We start from the raw sequence: 18555 nt of genomic DNA, 5'->3' as shown, positions 1-18555 counted from the left end.
CTCTTTCCCAAACCACATCCCTTATGTGCTTACCACTCTTTTCCAAGTCTCCATTAGGAAGACTTCTTGGACCACCCTTAGACAGACTCACTGTCCCCCTTTTACATGTTCTCATTGCACTGTCTGTATTTCAATACGTAAAACTACTGTAAACATTGTATCATAATGGTCTGTTTCACCACTGGAAACTGCAAACTTGTTGAGAGGAGGGACCTGTGTCTCCTTCACCATGATCTCCTCTGCATGTAAAATGGAATCTGGGTCCTGATGGGTACTCAGCAAATGAATGAATGAACAAATGAATGAACAAATGAACTAAGCCTAACATCTAAGAATTTACCTGTCTATAACCTAAAATATTTTGGTATAGACTTTTGGAATCTTAGGAATATCTCCTACCAGAAGTTCCAGTTTATTCTCATTGCTGTGAAATGCCTCCCTGCTTGGATATTTCAGAGAAATTCTTAAGAGCAACTGAATGCTTTAATGCTTCTCTAATCAAATAAGCATAAAATCACGTTTTAGAAAAAATCTGGGATATTCCACTCATGCTACCCACTTCGTCCCCACTCTACTCTGAGAAACCAGATGAAGGAAGTAAAGGGATACAATGTTCAACTGTCTTCATTTCATGTTTTAAGAAACAAAGAGGTGGGACTTCCCCAGTGGTGCAGTGGTTAAGAATCCGACTGCCAATGCATGGGACACAGGTTTGATCCCTGGTCCTGGAATATCCCACATGTTGCGGAGCAACTAAAACCATGTGCCACAACTACTGAGCCTGTGTGCCTAAGGCCCATGCTCCACAGCAAGAGAAGCCACCACAAGGAGAAGCTCATGCACCGCAAAGAAGAATAGCCCTACCTGCTCATCACAACTAGAGAAAGCCCGCGCAGCAATGAAGACCCAACACAGCCAAAATTAAATAAAATTAAATCTTAAAAAAAAAAAAAAAAGAAACAAAGAGTTGAAGATAGGGTGGAAAATGTAAAGATCCACTTGTCCTTAGAACTATCCAAAACTAACTTCTTTAGTCCTTATGACTGCCTCTGAAACAAAGTGCCAGACAGTTTATGCAGTCAAGCACAGACAGAGAAAACTTAGGCAATGGGAATATTGTGTGCATAAAAGGAAATGTTCTTCCTTTACTTTAAAGCAAGTTCTTACTTTAGAAAGTAAATAGATAACATTCTCTTAACAGTGTACTGGAAGGTAAAAATAGTAATGCTGGTACTGAGCAGAGCAGTCAAATATATTTATTTTCTGCCTCAAACTCTTCAGGGTTACTAAGTTATTCTCCCAATTTAAAAGTCTGCTAAGGTAAGAAAACAGGAAATTGTATTTGTTCCCTAGTTCTTTTGAAACTTAATTTTTAAAATTGTTTATTTCTTTATTTATTTTTGGCTGCATTGGGTCTTCGTTGTTGGGTCTTCATTGCTTCACGCGGGCTTTCTCTAGTTGCGGCGAGCAGAGGCTACCCTTCATTGCGGTGCGCAGGCTTCTCATTGCATTGGCTTCTCTTGTTGCAGAGCTCAGGCTCTAGGCATGTGGGCTTCAGTAGTTGTGGCACGAGGGCTCAGTAGTTGTGGCTTGCAGGCTCTAGAGCGCAGGCTCAATAATTGTGGCTTAGTTGCTCCGAGGCATGTGGGATCTTCCCAGACCAGGTCTTGAACCTGTGTCCCCTGCATTGGCAGGCAGATTCTCAACCACTGCACCACCAGGGAAGTCCCTGAAACTTAATTTTTAAAGACTGAAAATCCAAAGCAATTCAAGTATGTAATTGCATGCAACTCACAACTGATTTTGGTTTTATGTCAAATTTTCTAAAGATAAAACTTCACAATGTGAACCCACTGTCTTGCATAACTTTAAATGAAAACTACATCTGTTATAGGCTGCACACTGCAATCTTAATTTGTAGTCAGCTTTAAAATTAAGTTGTCATTTCCTACTAATTATGGCACCTTAGTATTTTGAATTAAAAGTGTACATTTAATCTGGAGTCCCCTAATAGTGTTCATTCATCCTCTTAAACACTCTGGTGACAGGGAACTCACCATCCATCAGCAGCCTGCTCCACTGTGGATATCTCTAATTCTGACACACACTTCCTAATGGCGAGCTCACCTTGGCCCCCCCAGAACTTCCATTCCATGGTCTTGGCTCCATTTGCTGAGGTTCCACATAATAAATCCAATTGTTTTCATATTCTTGATGCCATTCCATTTTCCAAGTTAACTGAAGTATTTTTTTAAACATCTTACGATTGTGCTCCAAAACTTGCTGACTCAAATTCCAGCCCACAGTGGGAACAACCCACTTCTTTCCATCAACACCACCACTCTAGTCAAAGCCGCCATCATCTCTCAGTGGACAGCTGAACCTGGTTCTCCTTCCCACTCTCATTCCCTTGAGTCTATTCCCTGGAGATCAGCCAGAATGATCTCTGCTAAAGAAATTTTCACTATGTCTCAATCTGTCAATAACCCTTCAGTCCTCTCCTCAATACTGGAGATAAAAATTCAAAACCCTCAATGTGGCCTGTAGAACCTGTCAACCTGGGTCCTGTCAGCCTCCCAGGTCCATTTGCTGGCTATTCTCTCCCTTACTTGACATGCTGCATCTCCAACTTTTTTCAGTTCTTCAAATTAACAAGCTCTTTTGCTCAGGAAAGCCTTCAGAGATGTGGGTCTATGAAATGCTTTTTCCACTCTGTTTACTATTTGAGAAGTAGTGAAGTTCAGGTCTCAGATTACATGTCCTTTCTTCAGAGAAAATCTTTCCCAAATCCCCAAACTAGACCAAGTCCTTCTGTAATCTCTCATTGCCCCTTTTACCATCCTTCATCAAATTTATCATAATTTTTATATACTTCATTCCATAAATAATATTATTATTAATAACAATACCTAAATTAATTGAGGGCTGGCTACATGCTGGGAACTGTGCTAAGATCATCACAAGCATGATCTTATTTAGGCTTCAAAGCAAGCCCATGAGCAGTTACTATTGCTACCTATATATCACAGATGAGGAAAGTGGGGCTTGGGAAGGTTAAGGTGAGTGGAAGAGTGGGGATTAGAATCCACTCAATTCTAGAACCTACTGATGTTCTTAACCTTTTCATGATAATGCTGATATTTGACTTTTCCACTAACCTCCTAGCTCCAAGAGGCGTGGACACCAATAGCCAGGAAGCCTGTCATAAGCAAATTATGGTCCTGTTTGCCCAACGCCACAAAATCAGAATAATGTCTCTGTACTTTTTCTCTGCACTACCCTCTCCTATTTTTCGTGGCACTCAAATACCTAAGAAAAGGAGAAATTAAATGAGTAACTCTGGTGTTCTTGTCTTGACCTCTCTGGAGACTTCTTGAATTTTTAAGGCACTTTCCAGAAAACAAATAGCAGAAAATAGGATATGAGCAGTTTAAATATATTTGTATGGATTCATTAGCAGTAGGGTGGATCTAGTGTAATGCGGAATTTAGATGATTTAGAAAGGGGTTTCAGCTCATTTCCCACAATATTTATAATAATAACTGCCAACATTGCTCAAGATTTACCATTTGCCAAAGCTCTATGCTAAGTGATTTGCATGGTATAATCATCACATCAGCTTGATGAGGTTGGTACTATTACGATCCCCATTTTACCAGATGAGGAAACAGAGCTGCTGAAAGAATAGTCAAATTGTCTGCTCAGAGTCCACAGTTAGTGAAATTCAGCCCCAGCTGGGCCTGAGGTACTTAATATTGTAGGGCAGCATTGTGCTGAGCAAGGAAAGATTCAAGATATAATCCTACAAACGTGAGGAGTATCTATTAATGCTAAACAATGGGTTGGAAGGAGAAAATAAAAGGGAAAGGGGCATAGCCATGAAAATACATTTATTACATTGCATCAGAGGTGGTGCCAAGAGCTAGGATAGATACAGAATTGAGATTTAAAGGAACTGGGCAAGGGGATAGATAAAGTTTCCATCTGGGGTGACCCTAGGATTTCTATTATCACAATAAGGATTTGACTCAGCTTGATGGGGCAGAGTAGTAATCTTGGGCCAATTTAAGGTCGTAAAATGGTCCAGAAATAACGATCAGCCAGGTAAATGAGTCATTTATTCATACAACCAGTAAATTGTTAAGGGTCTACTTTGTATTAGGCATTGCTCTGGGCACTGAATAGCTATAAACTAAACTGAAAAAGTCCCCATTCTTGTGGAGTTTTCATTCTGGTGGGGAAGAGAGACAATAAAAGAACAAGTCTGCATGCACATGTATAATGTGTTAGGGGTGGTGGGTGCTGTGAACTTTGTAAACCGGTCAAGGGGACAAGAGAGTCTGGAGAGGTTGTGGGGGCATCAGGGCAGGTGCCCTGACTTTTCAGAGGCCCAGTTTCCTCAGAAACCAGAGGAAGTAAGGGCCTGTGCCACTGTGTGTATCAGAGGGAAGAGAGTGCCAGGAAAAGGGAAGAGCAGTAGCGAGGAACTCCCTGTGGTTAGAGTGGAGGGAGCAGAGGGAAAGTGGGAGGGGAAGGGTTAGGGATGAGCTGGGACAAGCCCTGTGGGGGCAGAACTTTGAGACTCTATAGGGATAAGGACTTTCATTAAACTCCTACTATATGGATATATGGAGCACTTCTTTCTTTCTTTGAAAAATTAAAATATTTCTTAAAAATAAAAAGGAAAAAATGCTTGCAATTTTATCATCTAACATGGCCTTTTTCAGTTTCATACGTTCTTGTCTAGTCTTTTCCATATTCATGCACATTTTATGTTTTTTTCATAGTTATAATTACCTGTACACTTTGTTTTACTTAGTTTCAGATCATACTTGGTTTTTTTGTTTTTATTTTTTAATTAAAAAAATTTTTAATTAATTTTTTATTGGCATATAGTTGATTTACAATGTTGCATTAGTTTCTGCTATGCAGCAAAGTGAATCAACCATACATGTACCTATATCCATTTTCCTCCAGACTTCATTCCCATATAGGTCATTACAGAGCACTGAATAGAGTTCCCTATGCTATACAATAGGTTTTTATTTATTATCTTTTATATATAGTAGTGTGTATATGTCAATCCCAATCTCCCAAGTTATCGCCCCTCCCTTTCCCCCTTGGTAACCATAAGTTTGTTTTCTACATCTGTGACTCAATTTCTGTTTTGTAAACAGGTTCATGTGTACCATTTTTTTTAGATTGCACATATAAGCACATATTTGTCTTTCTCTGTCTGACTTACTTCACTCATTATGACAATCTCTAGGTCCATCCATGTTGCTGCAAATGGCATTATTTCCTTCTTTTTTATGGCTGAGTAATATTCCATGGTATATATGTACCACATCTTTATCCATTCCTCTGTCAGTGGACATTTAGGTTGCTTCCATGTCCTGGCTATTGTAAATAGTGCTGCAATGAATATTGGGGTGCAGGTACCCTTTCAAATTATGGTTTTCTCTGGATATATTCCCAAGAGTGGGATTGCTGGATCATATGGTAGTTCTATTTTTAGTTTTTTAAGGAACTTCCATACTGTTCTCCATAGTGGCTGTATCAATTTACATTCCCACCAACAGTGTATGAGGTTTCCTTTTCTCCACACCCGTTCCAGCATTTATGGTTTGTAGATTTTTTTGATGATGGCCATTCTAACCGGTGTAAGGTGATTACCTCATAGTTTTGATTTGCATTTCTCTAATAATTAGTGATGTTGAACATCTTTTCATGTGCCTCTTGACCATCTGTATACCTTCTTTGGAGAAATGTCTATTTAGCAGATCATACTTATTTTACAGGTTGATATAAAGCTTTCTGAATAATCAATCTAATGGTTGCATAATATTTCAAGTGAATGTACTACTTCCTCTTGGACACTTGGTTGGCTTCCAAATGGTCCCTATGACTGGTGATACACAAACATTTTTCTAGCTTTGGATTATTTGGGAGCCCTTCCTCTTCCTCTTAATATTCACATAGTGAAATTGCATAGATATGAGGTATTTCTTGATAATCCCTATAGGTTTGAAGTTATGAGACTAATTACCTGCTGATGATAGTGGTCACCTTTTCAGAATAGATGCCTTCTGGCACTGGTTCATATATCGCCTCCACTATCTGCAAAACAAACAGACTAGAATGATGGAAGTAAAGGAGCACAGGTGCCTTTGAGTGGTGATACTTGGCCACGACACAAGAGTTACTTAACAAGCATCATAATTTCATGCACATATTTTCATCAGAAACAAAAATATCCCAGCAAATTAAAAATTAGCATTAATTAAACTGTTCTTGAGCATAGAATTGTATTCTTCAAGCTGAGTTAAAGTTAACCTCAGATTCATAATAAATGATGTGTAGGATAATACAATATGATAGACTGAGGGCAGTTCAAACCACAATTAAGAATAAAAGCAGTTTGATATATTTATTTTTATAATTTTCTATGATAAACTGAAGACAATTATAAGGGGAAATGTGCCCATAGCACATGATGTAGATTTAGAAGAAAGGAGGAAAAATAAACTGGATCATGTGGTTAAGAAAACAATGACTGCTTTTAAGTGACAGTTTTATTAAAATCACAAAGGTTCTACTTAAGAAGAAAAGGAATGGTGTTTTTGGCAACATGAGACCCTTTTGTCTTCCAAGGTTGCTTACTTTTGTGGCCAGGGAGAGCATGTTTGTGCTGTAGAAGGGAGGATTCAGAGTCGCCATCTGATAAAGGATGCAGCCTGCTGCCCAGACATCAGCCTTCTCCCCATACGGCTCACTCTTCAGCACCTCAGGGCTGAATTAAAATAAGGATGTTAATGCACAATGAAAAAGGGAGAAGTCCGTACAGAAAAAAGTTAAATTTTCAAGCTATAGTTGGAGATATAAGAAAAAAATGGAAACTCGATCATCATTTCAAGTAAACATATTAAAATGTATCTTTGAATTCTCTCAGCACAACCAAGCAATTCTAATTTAAGCAATAAATGTCAATAAACAACTCCTATTAAATGGCCTTTTACTTCCAGAAACAACTACCCCTCCGTGGTAAACGGAATGATTGGCCCCAGTTCTCCCTATTCTGGAGATTTTGAATATCCCACTCCTTCCTCTTGGTGGGCAGAGTTTGCTACTCACTCCTGCCTTTGCTTTTGTTGTGTTGGCCAGTGGAACGTGGAAGTGGCAGTGCAACAGATCAGGGCCTCAGTCTTAACAGGTGTTGAGTGCTTCCATTTGTCCCTACAGGAGCTTCTGTCCAAAAGAACATTGTATCCCAGCTAGCTAGGATAGCCCAGCCTAGGCCCAGCACAAGACACATGGAGCAGATCTGCACACATAAACCTGCAGCCTGAAGGAGACCCAGCCCAGAAGACCCACAGACCTGTGAGTCTGACAATAAATGCTTATTGTTGAATGCCACTGAGATTTCATGGTGATTTGTTATGCAGCATTATTATAAGCAAAATTGACTGACATAGCACCATCTCTTTGCTATTCAATGCTAGCTTATAAAGTAGGAAGCAAAACCATATTTAAATGTGTTGCAGAAAATGACAACTTCCATCATGTTCATCTCTTCTGAAATTTCGTATCTAGTCTGAATAAGGATGCTGTCAGCCTTTAAATGAAGTTAAGCTGTGAGGGTTTATGGGCTTGACATTTTTTTTAATGTGGAGGGGTGGGTAGTTCCCCTGGATATTTTGAACTGATAGAAGTTTCCTCTCTCATATTTGTAGACTGAAACTCAGCAAAGTGTTAAAAGCACTCAGCACACACACACACCCTAAATTAAGTAGTTTGATGATTCAGTTCTAAAGTATGTACTTAGGACTGTGCTCAACCCTCTAAATTAATGGAGTAGGAATTAATGGTTAACTTGGGCAGTGGATTAAGATATAAAGAAACTCATAAATTGGTATCAGTACAGAGCAAGTACTGGCTGTTAAGAATAACCAAGGAATTGCAATTCTTGTGAGATTATGGAGAATGATTCCTGGTTTAAGATTTACATTATGTATTTACAGAGGAAGCGTGATTTCAAGATCTCTCAGTTAAGCATTTCCATAGGTACTGTCTTTGAGTTCAATAATATGGCAATGGGGGAATCCGGGGTGATTTCCAGGGCTCTACTGGTCCTAAGTGTATAAAAGTGTCCCCTGTTGTCACTCGATCAACTGCTCACATTAAAAAATGCCATGGGCTTCCCTGGTGGCGCAGTGGTTGAAAGTCCGCCTGCCGACGCAGGGGACACGAGTTCGTGCCCCGTTCCGGGAAGATCCCACATGCCGTGGAGCGGCTGGGCCCGTGAGCCATGGCCGCTGAGCCTGCGCGTCCGGAGCCTGTGCTCCACAACAGGAGAGGCCACAACAGTGAGAGGCCCACGTAACGCTAAAAAAAATAAATAAATAAATAAAAAATAAAAAATGCCATAAAAGGAAAAAAATGTCTTCAACAAAAAAATGTCCTTGGCTCCACACAAATGGCTCATGTTTTAATCTACTGAGAACTCAGAAGATTTGTTTCATATTTCCAAAAGCTCATGAAGCAGGTGCTGTGAGTGCTCCACCCATCACCCCCTCAGATCTCTTTTCCATTTCCTGTTTCCTGTGTGCTTTCACTTTCAACAGCCAGTGTCTGTACTTCTCTGGAGGACAGCCTTCAGTTTTCCTCAGAAGATAACTACTCAGTGTAGAGGAAAACTCTTGTAAGAGTAGAATTTACTTAGTTTATTTTTCTCATCATTCCATCTCTTCCTTCATCTCACTAGAGACCACAGACTCCTTTCATCCCCACAGGCATGCCCCTTTGCAATATGGCTGTGCCGCTCCTCCCAATAAAAGATGAACTCTATTTTGTACCCCTTGAATCTGGGCTTAACTGTATAACTTGCTTTGGCCAAGAAGACATGAGGGAAAGTGATGAAAGGAGAGAATGGAAAAGCACTTACTCTTTGTGGCTTGCTCTCTCTTCCTGCTCTTGAAAACCCTACAATCACAAGCAGGTGACTGAGCCCAGGCATGCCTGCTGGATGATGAGCATCACATGGCTCAGTTACCTCCAGCACCCCTACCCACAGCCACTCTACCACCAAATCCATCAGTGAAGCCTTTGAAAACCAGGTGACCACAATGCACAGGTGAGCCCAGACAACACAGATAAGCAATCCCAGCTCAAACCAGCCCACAATTTGCCAGCGCACAGTATATTGAGAAGAAGAATAAAAAGGTTATTGTAACCACTAAGTTTTGAGGTCCTTAATCAAAGTTAACTGACATGACAGCTTTCATCAGATTCTCAAAGCTGTCCATGCCTCCCTGAAAAAGACAGAGAATCACTTCTCTGGAAGAGAACAAGAAAGGGCAATAAAAGGCAACACAGTTGCCAACTATCACTTTGCTTCTGGGGTCCAACTTCAAATATTCTCTAAGATAAAAGAGTTTCATAATTACAATTAAAAGCAATGGCAAACACAAGACAGTCTGATTTCCAAAAGCCACACAAAATGTTCTGTTATGTTATGTGTGTCCCCCCAAAATTCATGTGTTGAGTCCCAACCCCCAGTACCTCAGAATGTAACCCTATATACAGATAAGGCCTGCATGAGCTGATCAGAGCTGCCATTGGGGTGGCCCTAATCCAGTATTACTGGATTAGAAGAGGAAGAGACACCAGGAGTGTGCGAGGAACAACCACGGGAAGAGGCAGGAAGAAGGCGGGGCTGGCATTTGCGAGCCAAGGAGAGGCCTCAGAGGAAACCAAACCTGCCAACACCTTGATCTTGGATTTCAGCCTTCAAATAAATTTCTGTTGTTTAAGCTACCCAGGCTGTGGTATTTTTTTATGGCAGCAGGTTCTATGAAAAAAAACTATCCATGTGTTTTTCATCTTTAAAAAGAACCCAGCCTTTGGGAAATATGGCTAAAGTAATGACTCAACCACTACTTATTTTGGTGATTATTGTTTAGAAAACCATTGTAAAATAATTCACTGTCTTGTAATAATTTCCAATTTCTCCACTTAAGGTGAGCCCAACCACACTTAAAGAAATACAGAGTTACAGCTAGCAATGCTCACTTAAGAGAAAGAAGTTAAATAGTACATACACACACACACACACACACACACACACACACACACACACACTTAAAAATGGGTTATCTCGGGCTTCCCTGGTGGCGCAGTGGTTGAGAGTCCGCCTGCCGATGCAGGGGACACAGGTTCGTGCCCCGGTCCGGAAAGATCCCACATGCCGCGGAGCGGCTAGGCCCGTGAGCCATGGCCACTGAGCCTGTGTGTCTGGAGCCTGTGCTCCGCAACGGGAGGGGCCACAACAGTGAGAGGCCCGCGTACCACAAAAAATAAATAAAATAAAATAAAATGGGTTTTCTCTTTCCCAATCAAAAATATTACTCTGTATTTTAAAAACTGGATATTCCTATGTGATTTGGTCATCTAAAATCTTTTAATGGTAAAGTAAAGCATAATTTATATGATATTTAATAAAAATAAGGGCTTTTCTGGTAAAGATTAAACATGTACAATTAAATTAAATGTGTAAAAAATTACAGCCATTATAAGTTGTACTTCAATTAAAATATTATCATTTTTATTATTGCTGACCTAACGTACATGGTGACTATATTTAATAATAATGTATTGTATACTTGAAATTTGCTAAGAAAGTACATCACAAGTAATGTGATAATTGAATCTTTTGAAGTAATAGATATATTAATTAGCTTGGTTGCATAATCATTTCACAATGTATACAAATAGCAAAACATCACATTGTAAACCTCAAACATATACAATTTTTAATTACCAATAATACCTCAATAAAGCTGGAAAAAATTTTAAGTGAAGCCAGGGATAGTATAGTTAGGTAGATGGCAAGGACATTCTTTACTTATTACTATATTTTAATAAATAAGTCAACATAGCTTATAATCAGCAGCCTTTGAGAGGGAGCTGGAGGAAAGTTTATCTAAATACTACCTCTGTTTTAAAAAGGCATAAATTTACAAACTGATAATGAAAACAATGTGGAAAAAAGATGAGGAAGGAAGGATGCTTAATATAATTTTTTAAAAAGACAAACTGTTTAGATTTTTAAATTCCATTAGTAGTCCCTCACTGATGTGAACAATTAGTTTGCTAATTGCCAAAGATTTTTATTTACTCATTATTGAGGTAAACAAGGAAAGTATTGAAACTAGATGTTTTTCAAAACAGTTTAAAATATGAACATTTTGCTATTTCACAAATAATTCAATACTGTGATGATTTATGTAAGTTGGGAGGGGGGACTTCTTTCCTTTAAATGCAACAAAGTACATTTACAAAGTAAATGAAATGATATGTTAAAAGGTTCTGAGTGCAGACAGTATATTCTTCTTTCCTATAGTGGTCATGTTGTCATCTTTGTTAAAAGTTTGATTATTGTGCTCATTTTGTCAGCACATATACTAAAATTAGAATGACACATGAAAATTAGCATGACTTCGGCACAAGGATGACATGCAAATCTGTGATGCATTCCATATTTTAGAGGCAGTAAGATGACAGGCAAAAGATGAGGACTATACTCTAGTTAATAAAGTTGTTTCCCATAGGGGTAAAGATTAACAATTTTGATACTGCTATACATGTATACCAGAATTCAACAATTAAGTAAATAAGTGGCAGATGGCAGAAGCCAGGTTTCTCACTATTGGAGTGGAAGAAAGGTTACAGATAAGCAAGGAAAGGAGTAGGGGTACTCTACAAGGAGGTAACAGATTAGAGTTGGAGACACCAGTATAAACCCATGTTTAGCTTAATATTAATATAGATGGTTACATATGAAAATATTTATAGTTATGTGAATATACACAGGTTACTATGCACATATATATCCTTGTTCTGTCAGATGAAAAGGCCTAGAATTGATGACTTCCTAGTAGCAATGAGCACACTTAGCACCAGATCTTGGTTTTTGTTTCTGTTTTTGTTTTTGTTTTGCGGTACGCGGGCCTCTCACTGTTGTGGCCTCTCCTGTTGTGGAGCACAGGCTCTGGACGCGCAGGCTCAGTGGCCATGGCTCATGGGCCTAGCTGCTCCATGGCATGTGGGATCTTCCCGGACCGGGGCACGAACCCGCGTCCCCTGCATCGGCAGGCAGACTCTCAACCACTGCGCCACCAGGGAAGCCAGGGATCTTGGTTTTTAACACCATTCTCCAATGAAAAGAATCAGGACCATTGGAGAAATGACTGATAATAGGACTGGGGCAAGAAATATACTAAATGAACCTGGAGCATCTTATAGTTCCAGAAAGTTAGTCTAAAGAAAAAAAAAGCACAATGATGGGGGTATGCCAGAGGGATATGGAAGACAAGTCAACCAGCTCCCAATGGCCAAATGTAGAAAAGTTTGAACAACAAAATAAAGTATCGTATTAGTCAGCTTGGGCTGCCATAATAAAATACCAATAACGGGGTGGCTTAAACAGAAATAAACAGGAATTTATTTCTCACAATTCAGGAATCTGGGAAATCCAAGAGCAAGGTGCTGGCTAATTCTGTTCCCCAATGAGGGCCTTCTTCCTGGCCTACAGGTGGTTGCTGTGTCCTCACATGGCAGAGAAAGAGAGAGAGAGAGATTGAGCCGAGTTTCTGATGTCTCTTCTTATAAGACCACTAATCCCATCATGAGGCCCCCACCTTCGTGACATCATCTAAATCTATTCACCAAAGGCAACAATCTCCAAATAACATCACATTGGGGTTTGGGGTGTTAACGTATGAATTTGGGAGGGGGACACAATTCAGCTCACTGAAAGTTTTATCAGATTATAACCCAGGGTATAAAATAATTATCCGTGAGTCCATACTGATATAAATTTTTAAAAACCAAATAAATAAACAGGAGGCAATAGACAAATCTCTTGAAAAATGACAAATAATTTATGTGGAGACTCCACATTAAGGAGATGAAGCATAACTCCCTACTCCTTAAGTTTGGGGTGCATGTAGTGACTTTCTTTCAAAAAGTACCTTATAGAAAGAAAAAAAAGAGTAACTTTACAGTAGAGAGACCTGATAAACACTATCTCCAGCCAGCTGATCAAGATTAACATCAACAGTGTTAAGTCATATTGATAGTATGTACCCATGAAAAGAGAATGGCAGTTTACACCTGTGATCTTCCTCCCCAAACATATTCCAGTCTAATTATTAGAAAAATATCAGACAAATCCCAATTGAGGAAATTCTATGAAATTCTTAACCAATAATTCCCAAAACTTCCAAGGTCATTAAAAACAAGAAAAATCTGAGAAATTGCCAAAACCAAGAGAAGTCTAATGAGAAATAAAAGATTACCTGGTCAACAAGTATCTGTAATATTAAGATGATAGGGTTTTTATTCTTAGAAGAAAAGGTATATGATAAAAATTGAAAATGAAAATATTTGAAGCAAGAAAACAAATCACTTCTATCAAGTATATCCATCCATTGTGCCACCAATTAATCTTATTATCAAACATAGAATGCTAAAATTACAGGCTATTTCTTCTCCTATGTTACATATACAGTTGACCCTTGAACAATGCAGGGTTTAGGGGTACTGAGGTAGGAGACTGATGGTCCCCTGGGCCAGACAACTGGTGTCTGTCAAGTGGAGTAAAACTGAAGCTTTGTTCTCACCCAGACACTCCAAGGACAAAGCTAGTGGTAGAAGCTGAGCTCTGCTGAAGTAAAGAGATAAGATGACCACTCCTGAGGTCAAGGAAAACTTCCTGTCTGCACATGCAAAGGAAGGCTCCTTGGGGGTCAAAAAGGGAGGGGGTGCCACCCCATAATAAGTGTGGACTTACACCCACAGGCCTCTGTGGTGGGATCCATCTCAACAAAAAGTTGCACGTGCATCTTGGGGAGGGTGGAAAAAGAAACAAGATAATTAGCCAAAGGTAAACAAAGACCCAGAAGGACTGTCCTATATACAGGATTTAAATCACCTCTTTACTGTGCTCCTCCTCATTAGAGAGGACTCCTACACCCCTTCTCTCTGGGCATGTATTTCTGCCTAGCTTCTGACTTAAGTAAAATAAACTGTTTCTTTGCGTGCTCTCGCATACCTTGTGCTGTGTCTCTAATAATAAACTTTGTACCTGTTTTTACAGTTTTTGCCTCCTTGAAACATTCTTGCTTTCAATGGGGGTAAGAGCCAGGAGAATTTTGCCTCTAGCCACTAGCCCCTGGTGAGCTAGCAGCTAGGATTCTTGGTTTTCATCCAGGCTACCCAGGTTCAATTCCTGGGCAGAGAACTAAGATGTCTCTTCAGGACTGCTCATTGCTGTCTCTCCGAGATCAGTACGACCCTCCATGCTGTTGAAAATCCATATTTAATCTATAGCTGGTCCTCGGTACCCGCAGTTCCGCACACTCAGGTTCAACCAACCATGTCGTGTAGTACTGGAGTAAAAACTCCAGTAGTGAAGTGAAAAAAACTAGTGAAAAACTCATGTCTCTGAAAAAACTCTCATAGTTCAAACCTGTGTTGTTCAAGAATCAACTGTATACAACATGTCATCAAAGATTTTTAATTTTTCCTTTGAAGTTTACATACTACCTCCTCTTTTTTAAAGACTTATTTTTTTAGAGCACTTTTAGGTTTACAACAAAATTGAGAGGAAGTTATGGAGATTTTCAATATACTTCCTTCCCCCACATCCCCTTTCTTTTTTATTCTCGTTAACAGCAGGCTTAAATCAGCTTACATCTGGATTATCACAAAAGGCTTACTCCCTTAAAAGTGTTTTCATTTGTTCATTCACTGAAAAATTATTTACTGAGCACCTACTATATGCCTCTCTTCAGAGAGTTTTGTTTTGAAAGAACAGAGAAAAGTGGGTCAGTAGCTGGAAGAGAAAGGGAAAAATATGAGTTTTTGTTTTTTAAGATGGGAAAAAAATATCAGTATGCTAGTCAATTGGTAGGAACGAGTCACTGGAGGCAGAGGAATTAATGATGCAGAATTGAGAGGGCTTGTCTGGAGAAAATGGTCCCCACTAGGACTGCAGGAGTGCAGGCGATTCAGGGGCATGGGGCAGGCAGCTGGGAGGACATGGAAGCAAAGCCTGTGGAAGTTCTCTTCTGAAGTAGGGAGCAGAGTCTCTAGTGTAAAGGTGAAGTTCAAACTCCTCCCTCTTGCCATTAATCCAAACCTTACTCGGTCAAACACCCTCTCCACAGAAGCCTCTGCACACACTGATTTCTCATTTCACTAATCTCCTGATGCCCCTTCAACTACCCGCGTCCTCCGCCAGGCTTGCTCTGCTATTCCCCATCTATGTGGCAGCAGAGGGGGGTTGTGATAAACACTGGATTCCATCAAAACACAGATTATTTGCCATTCATTCATTAGTACTGTGAATAAAAAATGTTGCCTGCCATATCAGCAAACAAAGGATGCTGAGGCCATTAAGCCCTCTGCCACTACCACTGACCCCTAGGGTGAGCCCTGAGGGGACCCAGACTGGGAAAGAACAGGATACTGGCCCCAGATAGCTAAGGTGTATATTAAAGGAATGATTTCAGTAAGTTCAGACTCTTGTTCTTCCCATACCTAGACAAGCACTAAATTCCTTAACTTGAGATGTCTGGTTTCCTTTTATTAACAGTAATCTTTGATGTTCCGACTATTTTGCAAAAACCCCTATATATCCTGGCTCTTCCCTTACCTCTTGGGAGCAGTCGCTCAGACCTATCTGAGAGGCTGTCTTCCAGGCTGAAGTCCTCAGTTTTGTGCACCAAGCAAAACATAATTCTCAGCTTTTACGTTGTGTATTTTTTTCAGTCAACAGTACAAAACTTGAAAATATATATCACTAGGTAGGTGATAGCATTAACTAAGGAAACAATTTTACTCATATGACAAGAGCATACCCATCTTTTGTTAACTGTATATGAACAGATATGAGAAGAGGCCTTGTTAATTGGCGAAGTGCCTTACGCGTGACTACTTTGCCAGTAGCCAACAATTTGGTCAGAAACGACCTAGACAAAAAGCATTCAAGTTAAGACTGACCTAGTTCAAACTCTGACACAGATATATATAAAGGCATAGGAACTTCTAGCTAGCTATTTTTAATTTAGTGGTCAAGAAAAAAATCTGGTGAAAATGAAAATTTCTTTAGAAAATGAGAAATTGATCACCAATGAATATTCCCAGTCATTGGATTTTCCATATATTGATAATTATTTTGCCGTTAAAAATTCTTTTGCTATCTTATTTCAAGTTAATTTTTAGCCGATTATATATGCCCTGTGTTATATGAATTAGGGAGAAGCTGGAATTTGAATGTCTTAAAAAAAAAAGGGCTGGTTGAATAAATTATGATTTATCCAGACAATAAAATATAATTCAGATATTAAAACTGAAGGTACAGGAAAGCATTCTTTAACATCTCTGTGTGTGTGTGTGTGTGTGTGTGTGTGTATGGTTTGCATAAGAAAGGATTTGATATTGTGATGCCAAGTTGTCTTCTGTGAGTTTGTTCCCCACCTCAGGATTAGTAGGATTATGAGTGTTCTTAATGGAATTTTTTTCTTTATTTTCATCAATGAGAATCGTAAAAATTAATAAACAGAAACCTAATATAAATAGAGTCAGGAGACCAAAGTGGGTGTTCTCACACCCTCTGATGACAGCAGAGCCCAACAGGAAGAAGAAAGACTCCTTTCCTGGCCAGGATTCAGCCAATGACAAGCCCTGGACTCTTTGTTTCCTGCAGTCTCCTGAGTTCCTTTTCCTCCCTATTGTTGCAATAAAAATAGAGGTGAGGTTTTTTTTTCCTCTCCTGAGAACAAGGAAAATAAAGGGAACAGTGAACAGGCTAGAGAAGGAACAAGCCTGAAAGAGTTAATCACTCATAGTTTTATTTTAACTGTTACTAATCTGTAGTGTCTGTAAAATAGATTTGTACTTCACAAAGCTAACCTATCATTCCCTAACTCTATGTAAATTACATCCTGCTCCTGGTGTTTACATTCTCTGCACTCCCTTGTAACAAATCACCCCTGTAGCTTTTCAGAAAGAAAGTCAGCAGGCCGATAAACCAGAGATAAATGGACCCAATTACTGGGCTGCCTGACGCCAGCTATGACTGTTTTGAAATAATGCAAGAAGAAGAAAAATGCAAGATCTTCACTACTTTGATCCTTATCATATACCCCAGACTGCGAACCCCACCTATAAAATCCTCTCCAATTCCCCAGGGAAGGGGGCACAGTTCTTGAGGCACTAGCCTGATGTGTTTTCCCCTTTGCCTGGCAAAGGAATAAAGCCATCTCTCTTATCCTCTAAAATCTCTGTCTCCATATTTCTGTTCAGCATTGGTGCACAGAAGCTGAGAGGTCGGCAACACCATGAAGTGTTCTCCTACCCTTTTCGTGTAGAGACCTGCATGTGGCTTGCTATGTCTGCAGACCTCGAACAGCAATTCTCTGCTGATCCCAAATAAACCCATTTTGCTGGCAAAAAAACTAAGTCTTTTTGTTTCAGGTAAACATTTTGGTGGCCCATATAGGGATCAGAGAAGACACCTGACAGCTGTGAGGCTGGTGAGCAAACAGCTGTGGTACCCTCAATTGAGCCCACTGTCACTCACTGCCTTTCTCACCAACCTTGGAGGTTGAAAGTACATCTTTCTCCTGGATCCAAGCTCAGGCCTTCTTTGCATTTGAAGCTCTCCAGGCTTTATTTAGGATCTCTTTAAAGGTTTCATCTTTCTGGTCAAGGCCCTGTTCTGTATGTGAGTACTTGTTTGGCCCTTGGGTCTGATTTTGAGATTAGACTATTTCACTGAAACAGGCCGAGATGTTCAACCTATTCCTTTGGGAACAGGGGTTGTTTCTCTGAAATGGTGCTGGGTTTTTCAGCCTTCAGCCTATTCCTTTGGATGTCTGTGGAGACTGCTTAAAATAAAAGCCTCAGTCAGGCTCCTCCAGGACCATGCTGTCTCCTCCTTAGGACCAGGTGGGATTAGTTTGCAAGCTATTTAAATTATACTACTTGTGCTGTAAACTCTTTAAGCTGTTTGAAAATTGTTCTTTACTCTAGAGGAAAAACCTCTAAGAAATGGGATTCCAGTTATCTAAGTATTTTGAAGATGTCTCCCCCATAGGCACTCTGGCCAATTTTATGTTTAAAAACCATGGCCCTTCCTCATGCGCATTTCTAACTAAATGGACTGACCTGACCAAAGGCAATTTAGAACATTAATGGCCATTATGGGGAACTTTTGAAATCCTCAAATCTAATTTCCTTAAATCCAGATTGGACAACAGTAGCTCAAAAATTTCCAGAACTAAGTGGAATACTGATTTTAACTGGTATTTTGAGGCTTCCCAATGTTATCAAGAGTCTCAAATTGCCTCTTGGTAAAATAAGATTTTAAGATTAACTAAGGCAAACAAATGATAAAAAGATAAAATGGCTCCCAAAGTCTCAGGTTCCTCTCCCTCAGCTTCTTTGTCTCCCTCTGATGACATCTTGTCTCTCGGCATTCTATGCTGC

General features: G+C 39.7%; 1 protein-coding gene across 1 annotated transcript in view; it reads right to left on the bottom strand.

The window, feature by feature from the left end:
• NEK10 (NIMA related kinase 10) overlaps nt 1-18555 on the bottom strand; it is a 299100-nt gene that overhangs the window by 146487 nt on the left and 134058 nt on the right. Inside the window, exons 23-24 of the mRNA XM_007456721.1 lie at nt 6664-6793; nt 6050-6120 (exon numbers count right to left, since the gene is read on the bottom strand). Coding sequence (XP_007456783.1) covers nt 6050-6120; nt 6664-6793 — 201 coding nt within the window. The remainder of the gene's footprint in view (nt 1-6049; nt 6121-6663; nt 6794-18555) is intronic.

The sequence above is a fragment of the Lipotes vexillifer genome, unplaced genomic scaffold (genome assembly GCF_000442215.2).
Source record: "Lipotes vexillifer unplaced genomic scaffold, Lipotes_vexillifer_v1.1 scaffold612, whole genome shotgun sequence".
Taxonomy (NCBI): Eukaryota; Metazoa; Chordata; class Mammalia; order Artiodactyla; family Lipotidae; genus Lipotes; species Lipotes vexillifer.
This window is presented reverse-complemented; position numbering and strand designations above follow the sequence as displayed.